This window comes from Neofelis nebulosa, chromosome 17 (genome assembly GCF_028018385.1).
Source record: "Neofelis nebulosa isolate mNeoNeb1 chromosome 17, mNeoNeb1.pri, whole genome shotgun sequence".
Taxonomy (NCBI): Eukaryota; Metazoa; Chordata; class Mammalia; order Carnivora; family Felidae; genus Neofelis; species Neofelis nebulosa.
In genome coordinates, this window is record NC_080798.1 from 14,083,978 (window position 1) to 14,108,432 (window position 24,455).

Here is a 24,455-nt window from a genome sequence, read left to right on the forward strand (position 1 = left end):
GTCTCCTTCAGGGTCTGTCTGATCCTCCACTCCCTTTAGCCTTGGCCTCTGGGTCTCTGGGTCTCTCCTGTGGCCACTGCGCATTCACCGAGCACTTAGTGTGTCCCAAGCCGTGCACATTGGCTCTCTTCTCCATCCTCGCGGTGACCCATAGGGTAGGTACTCACACTTTCCAGAGGGAGAAACCTGACGCTTGTCTAGGTGTCTCTGACACAATAAATACATGACAAGGCTGAGGTTTGAGACTGAGTCTGCCTGACTCAAAATTAGTGCTTTATTTTCACGTATGAACACTTCCTAGAATGTGTTCCCTCAGAGTCCCTAGACTCTCAGATGTGCTGGGGAGCTGCTATTGACCCTCCTGCCCTCTTGCTGGGTTATTAACAGTGCAAATTAGCATTCTAAAGGCCCTGAGAAGTCCTGCAAGAAAGGAACCTGCTTGCCTTTTTCAATCCAATCTCTCCCTAGTTAATTTTTCCAAAGAATCCCTTTTCCCCAGAATTTACAGTTCTCTTCTGTCTCCTGTCCTCTCTGACTCTTTTTCTCTCTGCTTCTGTCTGCTATCTCTCTCCATGTCTCTGTGTCTCTGTATCTCTCTCAGAAAGGCAGCAGAGGGAAGTGGTTGAATACCAGGTTCTGCAACGAGACCAGATTTGACACTGGATTCTACTTCTAGACTGCTATGTGAGCTTGGGCAGGGTCTTAAGCTCTCTGGGTTTCACTCTCCCCATCTATGGGGATGACAGCAATACTTACCTCAGAGGGTGAGGATTAAGTACCTTACTCTGTGCAAAGCACTTCATGGCTCCCTATCAGTGACTCCTGAGGCTGAAATGAGGCCCCAGGCTCCGTGCTAGATCACACAGGACAGAGGGAACCAGGACTTCGCTGGGGCCAGGAAAGTCCACAGTGGCACCTCTCCAAGGTCAGGAGACCTTGGAAAAGTACAGGTTCCACCCCTGATTTCACAATATCAGGATTATCAGTGCCCTCCTGTTGGGTTAGAGGTGCATGGGGTGAAGCTGGGCCTGGCAGTTTTGACTTTCAGACTCAGATAAAGCATAACCTTGCCTGCCCCTCATGCATGTGGGGTGACTCAGCCACCTCACCTCCTAGATCAGGATTTTTGTTGCTGGCAGGTGGCTTGTTTAGCTTTGTAAACAAACTGCTGGTTCCCCATTTTAAAGGAAAGAGAAAACGGGCACCTGGATGGCTCAGTTGGTTAAGCGTCCAACTTTGGCTCAGGCCATGATCTCACGGTTTGTGGGTTTGAGCCCCGTGTTGGGGCTCTGACAGCTCAGAGCCTGGAGGCTGCTTCGCATTCTGTGTGTGTCTCTCTCCGCCCCTCTGCCCACTCTCTCTCTCTCTCAAAATAATGAATAAACATTAACAAAACATTAAAGGGATGGCACAAAAACAGACATTCAGATCCATGGAACAGAATACAGAGTCCAGAAACGGATCCACAAACATATGGCCAACTAATCTTTGACAAAGCAGGGAAGAATATCCAATGGAATAAAGACAGTCTCTTCAGCAATGGTGCTGGGAAAACTGGACAGCAACATGCAGAAGAATGAACCTGGACCACTTTTTTACACCATACACAAAAATAAACTCAAAATGGATGAAAGACCTCAATATAAGACAGGAAGCCATCAAAATCCTCAAGGAGAAAGCAGGCGAAAACCTCTTTGATCTTGGCCGCATCATCCTGTTACTCAACATGTCTCCAGAGGCAAGAGAAACAAAAGCAAAAATGAACCATTGGGACCTCATCAAAATAAAAAGCTTCTGCACAGTGAAGGAAATAATCAGCAAAACTAAAAGGCAACAGACAGAATGGGAGAAGATATTTGCAAACAACATATCAGATAAAAGGTTATTATCCAAACCTATAAAGAACTTATCAAACTCAACACCCAAAAAACAAATGATCCAGTGAAGAAATGGGCAAAAGACATGAATACACACTTCTCCAGAGAAGACATCCAGATGGTCAACCGACACATGAAAAAATGTCCAACATCACTCATCATCAGGGAAATACAAATCAAAACCACAATGAGATACCAGCTCACATTTGTCAGAATGGCTAACATTAACAACTCAGGCAACAGATATTGGCGAGGATGCAGAGAAAGAGGATCTCTTTTGCATTGCTGGTGGGAATGCAAGCTGGTGTAGCCACTCAGGAAAACAGTATGGAACTTCCTCAAAAAATTGAAATTAGAACTACCCTATGACCCAGCAATTGCACTACTAGGTATTTATCCAAGGGATACAGGTATGCTGTTTCGAAGGGGCACATACATCCCAATGTTCATAGCAGCACTATTGACAATAGTGATAAATGGATAAAGAAGATGTCGTGTATATATACACACAGTGGAGTATTACTTGGCAATCAAAAAGAATGAAATCTTGCCATTTGCAACTATGTGGATGGAACTAGAGGGTATTATGCTAAGTGAAATTAGTCAGTCAGAGAAAGACAAAAATCATATGACTTCACTCATATGAGGACTTTAAGACACAAAACAGATGAACACAAGGGAAGGGAAGCAAAAATAATATAAAAACAGGGAGGGGGACAAAACATAAGAGATTCTTAAATATAGAGAACAAACAGAGGGTTCCTGGAGGGGTTGTGGGAGGGGGAATGGGCTAAATGGCAATGGGTAAAGGGCATTAAGGAATCTACTCTTGAAATCATTGTTGCACTATATGCTAACTAATTTGAATTAAATTAAAAACAAATTACAATTAGAAATGAAAAAAAAAATTTTAAAGGAGAGAGAAAGAAAGGGGCTGATAGCCAGGCAGAGACACAGAGAGAGGTGAGGATAGAAAACAGTTTGAAAAAATAATGGCTGAAAAAAGTTCTAAATTTGGCAAAAATGTAAAAAACACAGATCTAAGAATCTTAACTAAACTCAAGCGTGCATGCGCACGCACACACACATACACGCACACACACACCAAACTTATTACAGGAAAAAAAAAAACTACCCAAGACATGTCATAATCAAATTTCTCAGAACTAGTGTTAAAAAGAAAATCTTGGGGTCCTGGGTGGCTCAATCAGTTAAGTGTCTCGCCCTTGATCTCAGGGTCATAAGTTCAAGCCCCTGCGTAAGGCTCCATGCTGGGCATGGAGTCTTCTTAAAAAAAAAAAAAAGAAAAGAAAAAAAGAAAATGTTAAGGCAGACACAGAAGAAAGACACATGATGTAGAAAGCAATAAAGCGGGCATCAGATTTCTCATCAGACACAGTACAGCTAAGAAAACACCGGAGCCACATCTTAAAATCCAACGTGGCAAACCTCTAAATCTAGAATTCTACATCCAGCTAAAAATCTTCTATAAACAAAGACAAGACACAGGTGTTTTCAGATACACCAACGTTAAGGAATTCCTCACCAGCAGCCCTATACCCCCAGAAATGTGAAAGGGAGTCCCCCAGGCAGAAGGAAAATGATATCAAATGGAAATATAGGGATCTACACCAAAGAATGAAGAACCTGGACATGTAATTGTATAGGCAATAGGTAAGATTTTCCCCCCAACTATCTAAATCTTTTAAAAAGATATTTGAATGTTTAAATAAGATAGTCACAATGTAGTGTGAGGCTTACAGCATATGTAAAAATAATCCATGTGAAAACAGTAGCCCAGAGCTCCAGAATATTTTATGGGCAGGTTCTTATGAGATATGTGACGTGACATAATACTACCTGAAGAGAGACTACGATAAGGTAAGGATGTATTCTGTGAACACTAAAGCAACCACAAAGATAAATCAAACAGTTGAAGCCAGTAAGCCAGTGAAGGAGATTAAAGGGGATTTGTTAAAAAAAAACAAAACAAAAAGCACAAAAAAAACCCCAAAACACATTAAGTTCAAGATGTATGCTGTCAACCACAAAAGTAAGCTAGCAGACAAAATGGAATTATGGAGACTATGTGATCCCAAAGAAGTCTGAAAAAGAAGAAAGAGAATGAAGAGCAAACAGATACCAGACTGAACACCGAGAAACATCTCGGATCATATTCAGTGCAGACGGTTGGAACACCCAAATGAAAAGGTCTGGGAATGGAGGGAAACAAAAGCAAGACTTAACAATATGCCACAAGAAACATACTTGAGATGCAAAGACACAAGTAAATTAAAAGGGAAGGATGGGGGTGGGGGGAAGGCACCGTAGCAATGCTAATCAGAAGAAATCTCAAAAGGACTCATATTAGTATCAGAAGAATCAGATTTCTGAGAAAAGAATCTTACCAGGGATAGAGAAAGCTATTTCATGATGATAAAAGTCAATTCATCAAGAAGACATGACAGTCCCAAAGGTGTATACGCTTGAAAACTGAGCTTTAAAATGCATTCAGCAAAAACAAACAGAACTGCAAGGGGACACAGGCAAATCTCAGTTATACTCAAAGATGGGATTACCCCTCTTTTAATAACTGATAGAACAAAGGGGGTGGGAATTCAGCAAGGATATAGTAGCAGAGAACAGCACTACCAACCACTTTACCTGAGTGACATTTATTGCACACTGAACCCTGCAAGGGCAGAACACATTGCTTCCATGTCTTCGCTCTTGTAAATGATGCTGCGATCGGCAATATGTTTGTGTGTGTGTGTGTGTGTGTGCGCGCGTGCACGCACGCTTGCCCAGGCAGATATCTTTTTGAGTCAATGTTTTCTTTAGATAAATGCCCAGAATTGCAATTGCTGGACCCTATGGTTCATCTATCTATGTATCTATCTATCATCTGTCTACCTATGTATCTATGTATCTATCTATGTGAGGCGAAGGCGGGGGGGGGGGCGGGGAGAGGCAGAGGGAGAGAGAGAGTCCCAAGCAGGCTCCTTGCCCAGAGCGGAGCCCAACACAGGGCTTGATCCCATAACCCTGGGATCATGACCTGAGCCGAAATCAAGAGTTAGATGCTCAACCAACTGAGCCAACCAGGTGCCCGGGGAATTTCTATTTGTAATTTTTGGAGGGACCTACCTACTATTTTCCACAGTGGCTGCACCAGCTTACAATCCCACCAACAGTGCACGAGCGTTCCCTTTTCTCCACATCCTCGCCAACACCTATGTTTCTTGTCTTTTTAATAACAGCCATTCTAACAGGTGTGAAGTGATGTCTCATTGTGGTTTTGACTGGCATTTCCCTGATGATGAATGATGTTGAACACATTTTCACGTAATTTGGCATCCTTATCATTGGCCAAGTGATTGCAACATTGGCCTATTTATATAGTCCAGGATAATCTCCCCATTTGACAATCCTTCATTTAATCCCATCTCCAAAATCTCTTCTACCATTTTAGGTAACACTCACAGGATATGGGGATTAGGACAAGGACATATTTGAGAGGCCACTATTCAGTTTACCCAGAATGCAAAATAATGAATACCTGGTGGAAAGAAGGTAGGCAAAAGAGAGTGTATACCATATGATTCTACTTAACAGAAAATTTACAAAGTGCAAGCTAATCTCTAGAGACAAACAGCAGATCAGTGGTTGCCTGGGAAGGGGATTAAAAATGGGGGAGGGAGAGGAGTGCCTGGATGGCTCAGTTGGGTGAGCATTGGACTCTTGATCTTGGCTCAGGTCATGATCTCACAGTTCGTGAGTTTGAGCCCCATGTCGGGCTCTGCACTGTGTCACCACGGAGCCTGCTTGGGACTCTCTCTCTCTTTCTCTCTGCCCCTCCCCTACTCCTGCTCTTTCTCTCTCAAAAGAGATAAATAAACATTAAACAAACAACCAAAACCCCCAACTTTTCCACAGCTGGCAGCCCCACTTGTGCCTCCTGCAGACTCTGTCCCCGTGTTTCTGTATCTCTGCCTCTCTCTTGCTCTTCTGTTCTCTTGCTGTTTCTTTTGTTCCCTCCCTTCCTCTGCCTCCATCCCTACACTATATTCCTTGTCTATTTCTTGGCCTCTCCCTGTCCTGCCTCTGACTCTCAGCATATCTTTTTTTGTAATCTGGTGTGTATTTCGCACTTACACAACACCTTGATTGGGACCTTGACTTTTCTTCAGAAATACTTAATCTGTGTTTAGATTTCATGAAATTTGTAACTGAAAAACTAGGTTCACATACCCAAGTTCCTCCAAATGTACTTGTAAGTTTTCTAATCACTGAAGTGAGTATCAATTCTAACTAAAATTAAGTTTCACATTTTCTGCTGGCCATGTTTCGAGTGCTTAATAGTTGCATGTGGCAAGTGGCTACCATATTGAATGATGCAGCTCTAACCTGCCGTTGTGTCTCTCGGTAAAACTGTCCACCTCTCTCTGCCTCACTCTCCCCATTTATAAAGTGGGGATGACAACCGTACCTACCTTAAAGGGTGAGGATTGAGTGATTTACTCTGTGTAAAACACTTTATGGCTCTCCTTCAGTGATACCCGGGGCTCGAATGGGGCCATGGCTCAGTGCCAGATACACAGCACAGCAGGGGCCAGGTCCTGGGTCAGGAAATGGGGGCATCTCTCCCACATCAACGAAGTTAGGGCTCCACCTGTGAATTCAAGATATCGGGACTATCAGTCCTTTTCTCCTGGATCGGAAGGGTATGATTCAACCTCTGAGGCCAGGGTCTTGCAGCCTGCAAAGGGTTTGTCCAATATTGCAAGATAGACGTCGCCTCGTGTCCCTCCGGTCTCTTTTGAGGGAGTGACAGAATGAGGTGGAAAGCCAGGCCCAGGGCACGACAGGTGGATGTGGCCACATTCATTTACATCCTGGGCAAATCTGGACTGAGCCTGCCGGAGGCCCAAAGGCCCAGCGTGATGATGGAGACACACATGAGCCCAGAGGACATCAATCAAAATGCACCCAGTCCCTGCAATACTGGAGCTGAGAGTCTAAAGTCAGAAACAGAGACACCAAGATAGTGAGAGATGGCAAGAGATAGAGTCACCTAAGACTGTTCCAGAGGGTCAGAGAAATGTCCTGCACTGTAAGGGCAGAGCCAGAGGCGGGGACAGAAGTGCCAGGCACTGCTCAGAGCAATCAGAGAGCCAGGGGTAGGCGTGGGCGTGGGGAGGGACCTGAAAGCTGCACCCGCCAGGCCTCCGTCTCTATCCCTCTCTCTCTCTCTTTCTCTCTCTCTCTCTGAGTCTCTCCAGTTCTGTGCCTCTCCCCTCCTCCTGTCGTCATCATCACTCTCATCAGTGTCTGTCACTGGGGGGGGGGGTGGGGGGGGGATAGGGGGGCGGAGGTAGACACCGGGCACCTAAAAGTCCCACACAGACAGGGACCAGGAGACGCAAAAACAACGCAGGCACACCCAGACTCACGCACGGAGACGTGCACCCAGATGCACACAGCCTTTCCCAAATGAATCCACACAAATACATGTAAGCCCCCACACATGCAAAAACATATACGCAACCTCATGCAGACGCATACACAGAAACAGACCAGCACGTTCACGTGAATACAAACACCACTCTGCATATAAACTCCTTCCAGCACACGCACAGACGCAAGCAGGCGTAGGGAAACGTACGCAAGCGCGAGGACGTCAAGGCGAAAGCGCATGCTCACCCAGAGCCGCAAAGCAAATACACAATGTGTGCACCAGGCACGTGCATTCTTGTGGACTTTGGAATCGCTACCACCTGGTCTCTGCCAACATGTACAGGGTTGTGTGAGCCGGAAGAATGGGACGTCCCATACTTGAAAAAGCACATCACTCTTTCAAGTTCACACTCCTGGACATGATGAGAAGGGAGGCGGGGAATGAATACAGTTACATAACTGGGTGGGGCAGCCAGCTCAGGATAAAAAGCCCAGATCAATCAAGGCTGAAGTTGGGACAAAGACAGTTGGGCCTGGCCATGGAGCTCAGTGTCGTTCTCCTTCTTGCTGTCCTCACGGGACTCCTGCTTCTGCTGGCCAGGGGCCACCCGAAGGCCCATGGCCGCCTCCCGCCAGGCCCCCGTCCTCTGGCCTTCTTGGGGAATATTCTGCAGATGGACAGAAGTGGCTTACTCAAATCCTTCCTGAGGGTGAGATGCCGATGCATGGGCTCTGAGGGTGTCTCCCTGCCCCTGGATCTGGGGATCACTCCCCAGAAGGAGTGAAGGCATCCTTTCAGGCTCGGGTGGGGTGTATGAAGGTGGCGAAGAAGGTGCATGGAGGTGAAGCATGGTAGCTGGTGGTCAGATGGTCAGAGGCGTCCCTGCTCAGTTGAAGTGTGTGGGCACTGGCCCCGGAGTGGGTGGGTGGGCACGCGGAGGCGTCTGGGCGCAAGCCATGGGTATAGAATTTCATACTCTTCTGCCACGGCCTGTGGAGTCTCTGGGCGCCTGCCCAGCCCTGGAAGAGAGAGAAGGGGCAGAGTCACCAACTGTAAGTTTCTCCTCTGGCAAGAAAAGAGAGCGGAGATTGGCCCAGGTGGATGCCAGGAGGAGAAGGAAGACGGGAGAAAGCACAAGGTTCTTACCAATAACGGTCACAAACAAATGTGCAGTAATGGCTGACACTGGAGTGTTTACCAGGCTCTTTATCACCGCTTTCCACGCCTGATTTTACATGTGATTATCAATTTATTTATGAATAATGTAATCTACACCGGTGCACCCTCTTGGCAACAGAAGAACTGGGTCACTGACATAACTGCCAGCTTACATACCCCAAGGCCACCACACTCCTGAATCTTGGGTTTGTCATCCCTTTGCTTTTAAGAGATAGAATTTTCCCACAAGTGGAGGGATGGGTATGCATAGGCCCCGAGTACTTTTTACTTCAGTGCCTCCCAGGGCACCACGTTTTTCTGTAAACTGCTGGGCTTGATTTCTTTGCTCAGATTTACATGGCTAGGATTTATCTGTATCCCCGTGGGAATTCATCAGGTCTGGCTTACCACACGCCTGCGGGGGAGGTGAGGTGCTATGCTTATCTCACAGGTATGGACCGTGAGGCTCAGCCTGGGGAAGACACTTGTCCTCAGTCACACAGCTGGGACTTCATGGAGGGAAAGCTGGGGTCTGGCACAGAGGTGTCCTCATCTCCAATGCCCTCCTAGGCCAAAGTTACCTAATGATTTGGGGATCACAAATCCTTTGAGAATTTGGTTAAGCTGTGGGCTCTCTCCCCTCCAAATGTCCACAAAGATTTTTACATAAAATTTTGAGAGTTCCAGATCCCTTCAAGTTCTTCCATGGAACTTCCAGGATTCTTTAGGGGGTCCATGATCCTCCATTATTATTGCATCTTTGGAGACAGGAAGGGAGAGAATGGACTAAGGGGTGTCACGATGGGACAGGTTGGAGAAGGTGGCCCCGCTCCTCCTCCATTCCCTAGTATGCTCCCAGATCTTTCTAGAGTCAGACAGATTTGGATTTTGTGTTCCAGAGTCAACTCTTACTCATTGAGTCTCAGTTTCCTCCTCTGTTAAAATGAGATGGTGGTAAGAATGTGTGTCTCATAACATTAATGAGGACTGGGTGGCATACTGCATAGAGAGCCTGGTATATAGTAAGTGCTCATTAAATGGCAGCTCTTTTGATCCATTCATTCAAAGGTCATTTACAGGGCACCTTCTGTGTCCTGGGAACATTCTACGCATTGATGATGTGGCTTTAGACAAGGCATACAAGTTAAGCAAATTAGGAAATACTAGGTAGACAAGAGCTATGATTAAAAGAAAGCCAGGTGCTATTTTAGAAAGTAGTGGAGCTACTTTAGATTGAATAGTGGGGGAGAGGCTCAGTCTCGCTGTGTCTGTGAGCAGACACCCTGCAAGATGTAGGAGCAAAGCACCGTAGAGAGGCAGGTGTCAGTGCAAGAACACTGAAGCGAGAGCAAGCTCGGCATGTTTGGGGGAAAACATGGAGGCTGGATCTGAAGGAGGGAAGGGGCGAGGGGGAGGACAAGCAGAGGGGTGACGCAGCCACCTCATGCAGGGCGATGTGGATCAAGGTGGAGACCTCAGATCTTACCCTCAGCGCAGTGGGGGGCATGGGAGGGTTTGGAGCCAGTTAGGGGTATTAATTAATTTACATTTTCATAGGGAATACTCTGGCTTCAGACTGGGGTGAGGTGGGTGGCCAACTGATCCTAGGAGGATGGGAATGGCAGTAGGGAGACCATAAGGAGGCTCTGCAGAGATCAGTGGGAGAGATTTTGCAGTAAACTGAATTTTTTCATGGTTTTACGTCAATTTTTAGTGAGGCTTAACATGACCCCTAAAAGTGCACAAGTCATAAATGTTCAGCTCAATGAATTCTCTCAAGCAGACAGACTCATGTAATTGACATATAGGTAAATAACAACACGTCCTGTCCCCAGAAACCACCCTCCAGTCCCCTTCCAGTCACCACCCTCTCACTATCTTGACTTCCTAGAAATAGAGTTAGGACATATGGCACTTTTGTGTCTGGTTGATTTCACTCAACACTACGCCTGTGAGTTTCATTCAAGTCTTGGCTGTAGCACGGGTTCTTTTTCATTGCTGCATATATATTCCATGGCATGACTATATCGCCATATATTTATTCTCTATCAGTGTTGTTGAGAATTTTATTTGAAAAACTTCAATGGGCGCCTGGGTGGCTCAGTCCGTTAGGCTTCCGACTTCGGCTCAGGTCATGATCTCGCGGTTTGTAGGTTCAAACCCCGCATCGGGCTCTGTGCCGACCACTCAGAGCCTAGAGTCTGCTTCGGATTCTGTGTCTCCTTCTCTCTCTGCTCCTCCCCTCTTCACGCTCTGTCTCTCTCTCTCAAAAACAAGTAAACATTAAAATTTTTTTAAAAAACCTTCAGCGAATCAGGTTGTTGGTATTTTGGTGAACCCACGTACACATTTTGGTTGGGCGTGCATCTGGGAGTGAAGTTAATGAGTCATTGAATGTGCATGTGTTTAGCTTCAGTAAATACCATGGAGCAGTTTTGCAAATGCCTGTGCTGATGTTATGTCACAATCATCCCCGAAGCCATTGTTTTCTCTTCATGTCTACCAAGCGGTTTAGGGTAGTTCCCTGGGGACATTGTCAGGAGGCAGACAGCAGGTTGACGCTGGTTCACAGGAAGGATGACCCTTCAGTGTCAATGCTGGGGAGATTTCGTTCGACTCAAGGGTATAGGCAGAAGTAAGAGATATTTAACCATCTGTACTGCTTAGGGCACCAACCATGCAGACTCTGTCTGGGTCATGGGTTAATCCTTTAGTTGCTGGGTCCTGGGAAGGGGAAGGCACCCTGGGGTGGAGGGTCTTGGGGTACTCAGTAGCTAATTGCCAATCTATACATGAGTGTTTTTATGGTTTAACAACTGGGATGGCCACATGGGTGCACATTGGCTAACAGTAACCTTGGGCGTGGATATGCTTCACAGCTCCGAGAGAAATACGGAGATGTCTTCACGGTGTACCTGGGGCCAAGGCCTGTGGTCATGCTGTGTGGGATAGAGGCCATACGGGAGGCCCTGGTGGACCAAGCTGAGGCCTTCTCTGGCCGCGGGAGAGTGTCTACTGTAGAACAAATCTTTCAAGGCTATGGTAAGGACCTCAAAGACACCTGGAGGGGAATGATGGAAGATGGAAATTGGGGAGGGTGAGTCTGGGAAGGGGGGATAAGAGGCGCAGAGGGGCCCGGAGTCCCCTTCCAACCCTCTTGGGAATCCATGCCTTCCCTACACCTGCAGGTGTGATCTTTGCCAACGGGGAATGCTGGAAGCTCCTTCGGCGATTCTCTCTGGCCACCATGAAGAACTTCGGGATGGGGAAGCGGAGTATAGAGGAGCGGATTCAGGAGGAGTCTCAGTGTGTGGTAGAGGAACTGCGGAAAACCCAGGGTGAGTCCCCGGGGAATGGGTATGCTGGGTGCGTGGCAACAGAAAGACTGAGGTGTATCTGTGGGCAGAGAAAGAGAGGCAGAGATAGAGAATGACCCTGAGAGACCATCCAGCAGAGGGACAGACAGAGATGGGTAGGAATGGAACACAGGGAGCCAGAAGAGATGTGGGGTGTATAGTGTCGAGAGTAACTCAAGGACATAAGCTTGGTTATGTATTAGCACGCTATTTACTTGGGTTCAGGGAAACCAACCCATGGGTGAATTGTATCTGCAAGGGCAAAAATAACACTTACATAAAAGCAGGCAAAGAGAGAAAGGGGAAAACGATAGACACTTTGAAAATGCCAAAGTGGGTTTTTATTCTTCTTGAGTGGACTATTGACAAGCTGTCAGCGAGCAAGATGGGCAGCTGGGGCGTCCTGCCCTCAGGCAGCTGGGATGGGCTGTCAAAGAAGCACTTCTGAGGGGGGCCTGGGTTGCTCAGCTGGTGAAGCATCTGACTCTTGACTTCGGCTCAGGTCATGATCTTACGGTTTGTGAGTTTGAGCCCTGTGTCCGTCTCTGCACTGACAGCACAGATTCTCTCTCTTTCCCCCTCTCTCTTTGCCTCTCCCCCACTCATTCTCTCTCTTTCTCTCTCAAAATAAATAAATAGACTTAAAAAAAAGAGAGAAGCACTTCTACTTACTTTTGGATTCTCCATATAAGGGTGTTTATGAGACATAAAGATGACAGGGTCCTTTCGTAAGAGATTTTGAGACGTAAATGTACAGGCTGGGAGGGAGAGGCAGAGGCAGAGACATAGGGGGTAATAGAGGACTAGGGGCAGCAGACCATGAAGACAGACTCAGATGGAAAAAGAGGGACTCAGATGGAGAGAGATAGGGAAGGGAAAAGAGACACAGATGGAGAGATGAAGACAAAGAGAGAGACTGGAAGAGACCGGGAGAAGCAAAAAGAAACCAAGGCAGACAGAAACCAAGGTAGAGAAAATGAGACTGACAGACAAGCTCAGGAAAGGGTGTGCAGGGGAGCAAGAGAAGATGGACAGGTGAGACCCGCAGAGAGAGGCTGATGCCATGACACTTCTGGGTGGATGCACAGTCCCTGCTTCCCTCCCATCCAGGGAGGTCAGGATGTATACAGACATCGGCTGTCAAGTGCAGAACGATTCCATGGAGACCAAAGAGCCCTGGAGGTGTAGAGAAGAGATGAAGGGAGGGGATGACAGACAAGGGACAGGGAGAGCAGAGCTTCTAAACTTGCACATGTGATTGACTGAACACCAGCCCTGCACCCATCTGCCCCTGGGACTTAACTACCTGCCCCCAGGGTCAGAGCTGAGGCCTGAGAGGGACCCACCACACAGCCTCCATAGCTTGACGACCCTGCAGACAATAACAGAACGGCACTTTCCCCCCAGGGTTGTGGTGGGAATTTAGTAAAATAATACATGAAGTGCTTAGAACAGGACCTGGCTGGCCCATCATCTGGGCTAGTGAATGTTAGCGGTTCCTGCTCCTGCTTCTTTGTCACCACTGAGCCAGGGAGGGCAGTCACATGGAGATGGGGCAGTGGTCAAGTGCTCCCAAGGCCTTTGTTTGAGTCCGTGTCCCATGACCTGTGCCTCCTCCTCCTAGGAGCCTTCCAGGACCCCACCTTCCTTTTCCACTCCATGACTGCCAACATCATCTGCACCATTGTCTTTGGAACACGCTTTAGCTACAAAGATCCCAAGTTCCTGCGGTTGCTGGACTTGTTCTACCAGACCTTCACGCTCCTCAGCTCCTTCTCCAGCCAGGTCAGGGAGCTGGTGTGGGAGGCTGGTGTGTGAGGTGGATATCTAGGGCACAGGGAAAGGGGTGATCTGCTTTGGTGTCCCAGAAATACAGCTTTGGGCTGGAAGCGGGGCACAGACAGCCGGGAGGGACAGGGACACTGAGCAGTAGAGGGCGGGAGGGACGGGAGACAGGGATGGGGAGCCTAGGATGAGGAGACAGAGATGGAGAGTCAGAGAGTCAGCAAGAGAGACCAAGACATGAGGGTTTGGAAGAGGAGAGAGAAGGACAGGGCGAAAGCGACGAGGAAGAGCAGAGATCAGAGACTCTGAGAGGCAGAGTGGAAGAGACAGAGGGAGAGAATAGGACTCAGACTGTCAGGCTGTCTATTCTTCTGTTCCTGATTCCTCCAAATCTTCACCTCTGTCTTTGACAAATCTCCTCAATTGAAGAAATTCAAGGATAGGTGAAAATAAGGGACCACATTTCTTCATTTTCCCCATTTCCCCGCCCACTTTTGGTCTTTGTAAAAATATCTCCCAGATTATAAAGTAATATGCTCCCCTTTTAAAACAAAATAGTGTGGTTTCTCTTTCTCAACGAATCTGGAAATACCCCAATTGTACATTAAGTTTAAAAATTAAACTGCAGAACAGTATGCCTCATTATGGTTCGTACCCAGGAGTGTATGTCAGATTTGTGTGTAGGACTGTTCCTAATGGTTAGTCACAAACTCCCATGACCTCCTGCTAGACAGTCTGATCCAAAAAGCTAGGATGGGGCCCAGAGTGAATATTTGCAACAGGTGCAGCAGGTGATTTCACTTTTCTCTTCCCACAGAGAACCACAGGGAGAGAAAAATCTAGAACGAGATTGACTAGAAAGTTATCAATGGTTATCGCTAAAAATTAAGAAAGATTGGGGTGCCTGGGTGGCTCCATTGGTTAAGTGTCCAGCTTTGGCTCAGGTCATGATCTCTCAGTTCAAGTGTTCGAGCCCCGCATCGGGCTCCGTGCTGACAGCTCGGAGTCTGGAGCCTGCTTTGGATTCTGTGTCTCCCTCTCTCTGCTCCTCCCCTACTCATGCTGGCGTGCTCTCTCTGTGTCTCTCAGAAATAAAGAAACTTAAAAAAAATTTTTTTTAATTAACAAAGAATTTTGCATTGCCCTCTCTGTTTCCACCTTTTTTTATTTGCAATTATTTGCAACAGGTAGGTATTACATTAATCCTAGACAATCCAGTAGAAATATGTTCCAAAATAAATAGTCTTAAGCAGGCAGTAGGCTCATCTTGTGTATGCATCACGGTATCAATGTTTGGTGCAACAAAGGAGATGTGAGGGGTGGAAAGAGTCAGAGAGGTCTGAGCCAAACAGATCCACTGGGCGAGGTAGGCAATAGAAGCACAGAGAGCCAACCACCTGGCTGACTCAGTCAGTAGACCAGGCAACTCCTGATCTCAGGGTCGTGAGTTCGAGCTCCACACTGGGTGTAGAGATGATTTAAAAGAAAAAAGCTGCAGAGAGACAAGTGAGAAGAGACACACATGGGTAAGGAGAGGCGCCAAGGAGAGAGGTGTGGCAGCAACCAAAACAGGACGGGAGGATGAGGGAGGAAGAGACAGAAGGAGAAAACTGGGAGAACAACAGATCAAAGGAGACTTAGAATCAGTGAGTGAGAGGCAGAGACAGAAACAGAGAGGCAGAGCAAGATGAGATTCTGCCCTACCCAGGCCCCAGGAAGGCTCCCCTCCCTGTGACTCCCTGGCTCCACCCCAGGAGGACCTCACAGCCCCTTCTCTGCTGCAGGTGTTCGAGCTTTTCTACAACTTCTTGAAGTACTTTCCAGGTACACACAGGCAAATCTACAAAAACGTGCAGGAAATCATAGCCTTCATTGAGGACGCAGTGGAGAAGCACCGTGAAACCCTGGACCCCAGCACCCCCCGGGACTTCATGGATGCCTACCTGATCCGCATGGAGAAAGTGGGGGTTGGGGGAGGGGAACAGGAGGGGGCAGGGAGGGAGGAAAAGGTGGCAGCGAAGAGAAGAAGGGTGGGGAAAGGGGGAAGGGAGTGGGGAAGAGGGGAGGGAGATGGGAAAGGGAGGAGAGACTCAGGAACCAACTGAGGGGAAGAGGAAAAAAGGGGAAAGTTGGGAGGAGAGAGGGAGAGAGATACAGGGGGTGTGAGACCCAGCAGCAGGGGAGGACGCCCCCAGGCAAGAGTGTGCAGCAAAGCCCCCGCTCCCCTGACACGCCCCCTACCGCTCGGATTCAGGAGAAGTCCGACCCCAACAGCGAATTCCACCATCGGAACCTCATCTGCACGGTGCTCTCCCTCTTCTTCGCCGGCACGGAGACCACCAGCAGCACGCTCCGCTATGGTTTCCAGCTCATGCTCAAGTACCCTCATGTCACAGGTGGGTGGGCGGGGACTACCGATCGAGGCAGGGGGCGGGGGCTTCTCACCCCTTTGGGAGCTGCAAAAGTGCAGCTGGGATCCTTCCTGAATGAGGGAGGAAGTGTTCACCTCCTATATATACCAGGAGCGCTGCAGGTTTTGAATGAGCCCCTGACTAAGGCAGCCCCGCCAGTGGATATATGAACAATCCGTCGATGTGTTCTCCCACTGTGTCCTCCCATCATGTAAAGACAGACTCCTCTCTCTGCCCACCCATCCATCCATTTGTCTATCCTTTTATTTGTTACCTGTATTGATTACCTTATACTCAGATTCTTTCACCTATGATTGATTCAAGGACCTAGGCTTCCATTATTTATTTGGATTAATTGATTCAATTGTTGATCTTTTGAAACAGGGATTAATGAATGAAGTACTTGTCATTGATTCATTGGCTCGTTTGTCCATGCATGCATCCATCTGCCCTATGAACTAGATTTCATTCCTTAATTCTTCCATCGGTCTTTCAATCCACCCTTCATCCATTTATTATGCATTTAATTCAGTTAATTCATCACTGATTATTTATCTGTCATTCAGTCCCTCCATCTATTTGTTCCTTTTTATACCTATTTTATTTTATCTATTTTTATACCTATTTCATCACCTTTTGATACCTGTTATTTCACTAATTTATGTACTTATTGCTGTATAGATCTAGCCATCCATTCATTTATGCAATTGATTTACTGGTTAATCAGGTTCACTTATTTGTCTGTGGGCCATTTATTAATTAATGACCCAATAATTCATATATTGATTGGTAAACAAATACACACATCCATTCACTAATGTTCTTCCATTCATCACTCTTTCCATTCATAAGTCGACTGGCTTATGTATTCATTTATCCAGGTGTTTGTGGGTTAATCTATTGATCTATTTCATGGTTATATTCCTGACACCTAGCCCAGTGTTTCATCTATAATACACACACAATAAATATTAGGTCATTTTCTACTCTTTTCATTTTTAAAAATTTCAATGTTTATTTATTTTTGAGAGAGGAGGAGAGGGGAGAGGGTGAATGGGGGAGGAGCTGAGACCCAGGGGGACAAAAAATCCAAAGCAGGCTCTGTAATGACCGATGTGGGACTCAAACTCATGAGCCTTGAGATTAGGACCTGAGCCGAGGTCAGACATTTAACTGCTTAATAGACTGAGCCACCCAGGCTCCTCTCCAGTCTTTTTAGAAGGAGAATTTTGACAGGTTTATAGCCTTGAGTTCTTAATGTGAAATTCTGTGCAAAATTGTGGTGTGTGTGTGTGTGCGCACGCACGTGAGTGTGTGTGTGTGTGTGTGTGTGTGTGTGTGTGTTTACCTGTGCCTGTGGGAAGAGAATTCATAACATTCAATAGATTTGAAAGGGTGAGAATTCTTGCTTCCCACCGCCCCCACCCCCCCTCCCTGGCCTCCCCCTCTTCCAGGGTTGTTTGCTCTGAGGGGTGTCAATGACCTAATCCTTTATTACAGGTTTTTCCTGGCTCATTAGCCCACACAAAGCAGTGTCCCTGCTGAAATGTCTCTTTATTATTTTTTTTTTAAATTTTTTTTTCAACGTTTTTTATTTATTTTTGGGACAGAGAGAGAGAGAGAGACAGAGCATGAATGGGGGAGGGGCAGAGAGAGAGGGAGACACAGAATCGGAAACAGGCTCCAGGCTCTGAGCCATCAGCCCAGAGCCTGACGCGGGGCTCGAACTCACAGACCGCGAGATCGTGACCTGGCTGAAGTCGGACGCTTAACCGACTGCGCCACCCAGGCGCCCCTGAAATGTCTCTTTAAAATGAGGTTCCCTCAAACTGAGGGTTGATGGGGGGTGGGAGGGTGGGGAGGTTGGGTGATGGTTATTGAAGAGGGCACCTTTTGGGATGAGCACTGGGTGTTGTATGGAAACCAATTTGACAATAAATTTCATATATTGGAAAAAATAAAATAAAATGAGGTTCCCTGGTCCCACTCTTCTGTACAGAGAGAGTCCACAAGGAGATTGACCAGGTGATTGGCCCACACCGCCTTCCATCCCTTGATGATCGAGCCAAAATGCCATACACTGACGCAGTCATCCATGAGATTCAGAGATTCAGTGACCTCTTCCCTATTGGCGCGCCGCACATGGTCACCAAAGACACTCACTTCAGAGGGTACTTCATGCCCAAGGTGAGGCCAGCTGGGCTCCCACATTTTTCCTGTGTGGGCATCCTGGGTTCTCTTAATCTCTGCACTTGACCTGTTTTTGGTTTTATCACTAGGGCCCTCTTGGTTTTTTGTTTGTCTGTTTGTTTTGTTTTATTTTGTTTTTAAGGGTGGGCTGAGGCAGTATCTGTTGACCTTGTGACTCTCCCTCAGGGCACTGAAGTATATCCCCTCCTGCACTCTGCTCTCAATGACCCACATTACTTTGAAAAACCAGATGCCTTCAACCCTGACCACTTTCTGGATGCCAATGGGGCACTGAAGAAGAATGAAGCTTTTATCCCCTTCTCCATGGGTAAGCCAGGCCTGCACTCTCTTTCCCAGACACCAGAGTGAAAGGCCACTCTCTCTTTGAGACAGTCCAGGAGAGATCTTGGTTCATTGAGCAGCTACTATATGCCATTTGCTTTACCTTTAACCCACTTCATCTTCCCTGCAGCCCTAGACAGGGCTTAAGAAGACCACATCCCGCTTAACCAAGCGGCTGACTTCGGCTCAGGTCATGATCTCACGGTTCATGGGTTCGAGCCCCGCATCAGGCTCTGTGCTGACGGCTCGGAGCCTGGAGCCTGCTTCGAATTCTGTGTCTCCCTCTCTCTTTCTCTGCCCCTCCCTCACTCACACTCTGTCTCTCTCTCTCTCTCTCTCAAAAATAAATAAACATTAAAAAAAAAAAAAAAAAGAAGACCACATCCCAAAGGCACATCTTGGTAAGCTGGACCTTGGGAAAGTATTTTAACCTCTCTACGCCTTGGTATAAAATAGCTGGTGAGCACTACTCTGAGCTCAGTACTTTATTGGGGGCTGAAGATGATGCACTGGGCAAGTCACATAGGGACACAGTCTCTGCCCTGGGAAATTTACAGCCCAGCAGGGGAGATGGGCATTTATCATTTGACCACAAAATGGTACCTAATTAAATTTAATTAATGCTTGCAATGTGCTTAGAACTGCTTGGCACAAAGTCGGTGCTCATGGATGTGATGATGATTATTATCAGTAATCATAACTGTGATAAATGCTGTGAAAGGGACTTTGGGAACACAAAGAGGAAATACTGACTACTCTTGGTGGTTCGGTGAGGAAAAGCTTTCCTCGAAGCACTGGCTTCTAAGCTAAGACCTCAGGGGTGAGTATCAATCAGCCACTAGGAAGTGTTCCAGGCAGAGGGAACAGCAAGTCAAAGCCTGAAGGTGGAGACAGCATCGCGTTTTTGAGAAACAAACCCAGGGAGCCTGGAGTGTGGATTCTAAAAGGGGAGAAGGGTGAAGATCTCAGCTGGAGGGCCTTGGAAGCTGGGGGGAGTTTGGGTTTATCTTGCTGGTACTGGGATCCAGGAGTGGGTCTTGACATGCTCTGACCTGTCTCTTTCCCCGTTCTGCACTATGTGGCCCCGTCTTGAGAAAACCCCAGTGCCCAGAATCCTCATCCTTTGGGAGAAAGGAGGACCCCCGAACCAAGGCCCTAGTCTTGAGTTCCATCAGTGACCTCAGTGACCCAGATCCCCTGGCTCTGCCCAGTGCTATGGCTTCCCTCATTTCATCTTAAGTGAGAGTTGGGGGGCTTGTGGGATGGTGGGGTGGGGCCCATGATCCCATTCACTAGTCCTGTTCTAAGGTTAGAGAGAGAGGCAGAGATGTAGAGAGGGAAGGAGAGAGAGAGAGACAAAGAAAGAATGAGTGAGAAAAATGGAGAGAAGGACAAAGACAGACACAGAGAGAGATAATGACAGGGGACAAGTGACAGAGACTGAGTGCACAATGAGACAATACAGTGAGGAAGGGGAAACAAGAGAGAAAAGGAGACAGAGAGAGAGGGGGAGGGAGAGAGTTTCAGATGGAATCAGATCCAAATGGACAGAGACAGGGAGCTTAAGGTTGAAGAAAGTGGGCAAAAGAGGAAGGAGACAGAGGAGCAATGTCTGATGGGAGGTCAATCAGAGCAAAAGACTGATGCAAGATTGCCATGAGTGGAAAGAACGACAAACCAAGCCGAAAGATGTTAGAGCCAACGGGATAGTGAAGGGTGTCCCAGTGGACAGTCCCAGGGATTGGGATTGGAAGAGAGGATGGGAGGGAGACAGTAGGAGTCAGGCTGTTCTGGAAAGAACTGGGTCACAGAACCAGTCACAGGAGAACCAGTCTAGAGCCCTGCCTGCTCTGAGTATCTCTAAGTCCATGTTACCTAACTTGTGATGTGCCAAAAAGATACAGACATTTCCCCCAGAGATGTCCACGTAGGCATAATGTCTGACACCTTGACTGGTCTAGGAAATATCTGAATGGCCTTGCCATGGTGGTCAGCTTGCAGATCAAGAGCCATTGAGGTGGGGTGCCTGGGTGGCTCGGTCAGTTCAGTGTGGGGCCTTAGCTCAGGTCATGATCCATCCTTGGTGAGTTTGAGCCCTGTGTCAGGCTCTGTGCTCAGAGCCGAGAGCCTGCTTCAGATTCTGTCTCCCTCTCTCTCTGCCCCACCCCCCTGCTCCCACTCTGTGTATTTGAGAGAGCTCTCTCAAAAATAAGTAAACATTAAAAAAGAAAGAGCCACTGAGGTAAAGGAGGCTTTCGGTGCCTCTTCCTGGGGTTCCTCCTCCCTTTGTGCTTATTTCTCTTCAAGCCCATGCTTCATAACCTACTGGAGGCTCTCACACCTCTGACCCATTCACACTTCTTTTTATTCATTTATTTATTTTAATAGCACGTGAGCATGGGCTCCTGAGCAGGGTAGGGGCCGAGAGAGAGAGGGAGAGAGAAAATCCAAAGCAGGCTCCGTACTATTCACGCAGAGATCAAGACCTGGGAGCCAAAATCAAGAGTCAGAGACTTAACCAACGGAGCCACCCAGGTGCCCCGCCCCATTCACAATTTTAAGTGTAGTTTGGTTTTCCCCCCAAACCTTTGAAGCCCATGGCTCTCGGACTGAGATAAAATGACAACCCAGATATAGACAAACACACACAGTGCCAGATACACCCTCCTGCTCCCAACCGCACGCACTCCCCCCATGCGCTCCCTGCCCCTCAATCCTCCTCACACTCTCCCCCCACATACACACCCACACTCCCCCCCCACACTCCCCTCCATACTCTCCCCACATGTTCCCCACACAACTCCCCTCTACATTCCCTCCACACACTCCTCCCACACACCCCCACACATACCTCCCGCCCCTCCCTTTCCTCATTACCCACTCCCCCCAACACACTGCCCACCCCCACCCCTCCCCACACCCCCACACTCCCCACACAATTGCCGTCCACACTTCCCACACAACTCCTCTTCACACTACCTCTCATTCCCCCCCACACAGTCTCCCCCACATACTCCCCTCCCATTCCCCCCTACCCACCCCTCCCCACACCCCTGCCCAGCTCTCACCCCACACACTCCCCACACAATTGCCCTCCACACTCCCCACACAACTCCTCTTCACACTCCCCCCTCCCCCCACATACACTCCCCACACAACTCCCCTCTACATTCCCACCACACACTCCTCCCACACACCCCCACACATACCTCCCGCCCCTCCCTTTCCTCCTTACACACTCCCCCCAACACACTGCCCACCCCCACCCCTCCCCACACCCCCACACTCCCCACACAATTGCCGTCCACACTTCCCACACAACTCCTCTTCACACTACCTCTCATTCGCCCCCACACAGTCTCCCCCACATACTCCCCTCCCATTCCCCCCTACCCACCCCTCCCCACACCCCTGCCCAGCTCTCACACCACACGCTCCCCACACAACTGCCCTCCACATTCCCCCCACTTCCTCCACACACACACCCACACTCCCCCCCACACACCCCCTACACTCCCTCCCACACAAACTGCCCACCACACATACATTCCCCACCACAGGCACACACACTCCCCACCAGACACACACTCCCCCCCCACCCCACACACACTTCTTACCACACACACCCAGAAACAAACACAAACAATATCTACACCTATAGTATCCTTAGTACAGGCCAGGTGCTGGTCTGAGAATTTTTACAAATATTAATTTCTTTACCTTCATAATAGTCCTTTGAAATAAGTAACATCCTCCTCATATTAGAGATGAAGGACATTAAAAATGTTGTCAGAAATGTGCACAGACCTGCACATGTGGAGGCAGACGCACACACACACACACACACACACATCTAACCTGAAGTGAGTGTTTGTTCTCCAAGTGGCCACTGAAGCCTCTGGAAATCTCACAGAAGCTACAAACTCTCCTGGAGAAACGTGCAAGGCACCTCCACCCAAACGTTAGCCCCTGGTTTCAGAGGGCTCGGGACCCCCTAAAACACCACCCTGGATTGCAGGTTGAAGGCCAGTCCCATACAAATCTGTTGGCGATGGACACAGAAGTCTGGGCTTTGGGATGTGACCGGGCAAGGGATGTGCATCGGCTCTGTGCCCACACTGGTGATCTTCTGTGTTCACAGGGAAGCGCATTTGTCTTGGTGAAGGCATCGCCCACATGGAATTATTCCTCTTCTTCACCACCATCCTCCAGAACTTCTCTGTGGCCAGCCCTGTGGCCCCCGAGGACATCGACCTCACACCCCAGGAGAGTGGCATAGGAAGAGTGCCCCCAGTATACCAGATCAGCTTTCGGTCCCGCAGAGGGGACTGAGAGAAGGGCCTCAAAGGATCCCAGGATCAGGAAGTATTCCCAGCTCTGCAGAAGCCAGTTCCTTGACTGGCCCTGGGTCTTCCTGCTGCTGAGAGACCCACCACAAGCCAGTGTCTCCCCCCTCCTCGGTTGCTGCCTCTGTGGGAGAGTCCTTTCTGCAGCCTCATCTCAGACCATCACTCTGCAGCTCTTGCATAGACTCATGGAAGTGTTTTCCTTTCCTTTGTTAACAGAGTTCCCAGTGTGGTGTATATATAGAAGCTGGGGGCTAAGACGGGAGACTTGACTCAGATGCTCTTTGCATTTGTGCCTCCCAGGCCACAGCTTCCCCCAGGGACTTCTCCCTTCCTCAGAACAACCACAGTCTCCATTTAGCAACTGTTTGCGCTCCATGATCTGTGCATACGTGACCTCCCTGGAATCCTCCTTCCAGTAGTCCCATGGGGTGGATACAATGATCATGCCCATTTTACACATGAGTAAACAAAGGCTAGACAATGGCATCAGTTGTCTGAAGTCCTATCATATGGCTCGCAGTGGGGGAGCAAGATTCACACTCTCTCCCTGGCTCTCCACCTCAAATTCTTCACCTAGTCATACCCCCCCTCCAATACATTTTAAAATTACTGTGAAATTCATATAACATAAAACTAAGTGTTTTCACTTTTTAAAAATTTACTTAGAGAGAGAGGGAGGGAGAGAGAGAGAGAGAGAGAGAGAATGCAAGTGGGGGAGGAGCAGAGAGAGGGGGAGACAGAACCTGAAGGGGGCTGGAACTCACAGACCGCGAGGTCATGCATGACCTGAGTGAAAGTCAGGCGCTTAACCAACTGAGCCACCCAGGCACTCCAGAACTAAGTGTTTTAAAGTGCATGATTTGGTGGCATTGGCTCATTCACAATGTCGTGTAACCACCGCCACTTTCTAGCTCCAAACATTTTCATCACCCAGGAAGAAAACTCCATACCCACTAGCAGTCACCCCCCATTCCCCCTCCCCCTCAGCTCCTGGCAACCACCAGTCTGCTTTTGGTCTTTATGTATTTGCCTATTCCGTGTGATTCATGCAAATGGAATCATACAATACGTGCTCTTTTGTGTCCGGCTTCTTTCACTCGGCACAATATTTTGGGGTTCATCCACATTATAGACCATTGCTTGTACACCGCCATCCCCATTCTTACTGAATTTCCCTACTTCCGTCCCTCTATGCAAGGGCCTCCTCAGCCCCTTCAGCTGCATGATTCTCCCTGGTGCCTTGGATTCCCTGGTATTCCCCTTCAAATCCCCTGAGACTGAAACAAACATCCAAATCCTGACATCCCCTGGGAAGATGGTGATCCATGCCATCTTACATGAGACCCACTTATTGTCAGGTCACTAGGGATCCTTCTAGAAGATGAGAACTTCTTCGCCTCACAACCAGGCCCAAGAAGGCAAATATTTGCTAAGGAATGAATGAATGAATGAATGAATGGTTCAATCAGTCAGCCTCAAACCCGCCCAACATGGAGCTAGGCTTCCCCCATCAGACCTTATCTTTTTCT

The 24,455-nt window shown here is 48.1% G+C and overlaps 1 protein-coding gene across 2 annotated transcripts; it reads left to right on the forward strand.

Annotated features, from left to right (window-relative positions):
- Positions 1-7,738: 7,738 nt before the first annotated feature.
- On the forward strand, positions 7,739-23,999 carry LOC131500391 (cytochrome P450 2B11-like). Of its 2 annotated transcripts, none has more exons than XM_058709556.1 (9): positions 7,739-8,044; positions 11,373-11,535; positions 11,682-11,831; positions 13,474-13,634; positions 15,419-15,595; positions 15,889-16,030; positions 18,045-18,232; positions 18,422-18,563; positions 22,719-23,999. In XM_058709556.1, exons 1-9 carry the CDS (start codon positions 7,754-7,756, stop codon positions 22,907-22,909), a joined length of 1,605 nt encoding a protein of 534 aa, XP_058565539.1. In that variant the 5' UTR covers positions 7,739-7,753; the 3' UTR covers positions 22,910-23,999. The 2 variants fall into 2 exon arrangements, with proteins under 2 accessions (XP_058565539.1, XP_058565538.1); XM_058709555.1 differs by having other exon boundaries at positions 7,821-8,044; positions 15,419-15,601.
- Positions 24,000-24,455: the final 456 nt, after the last annotated feature.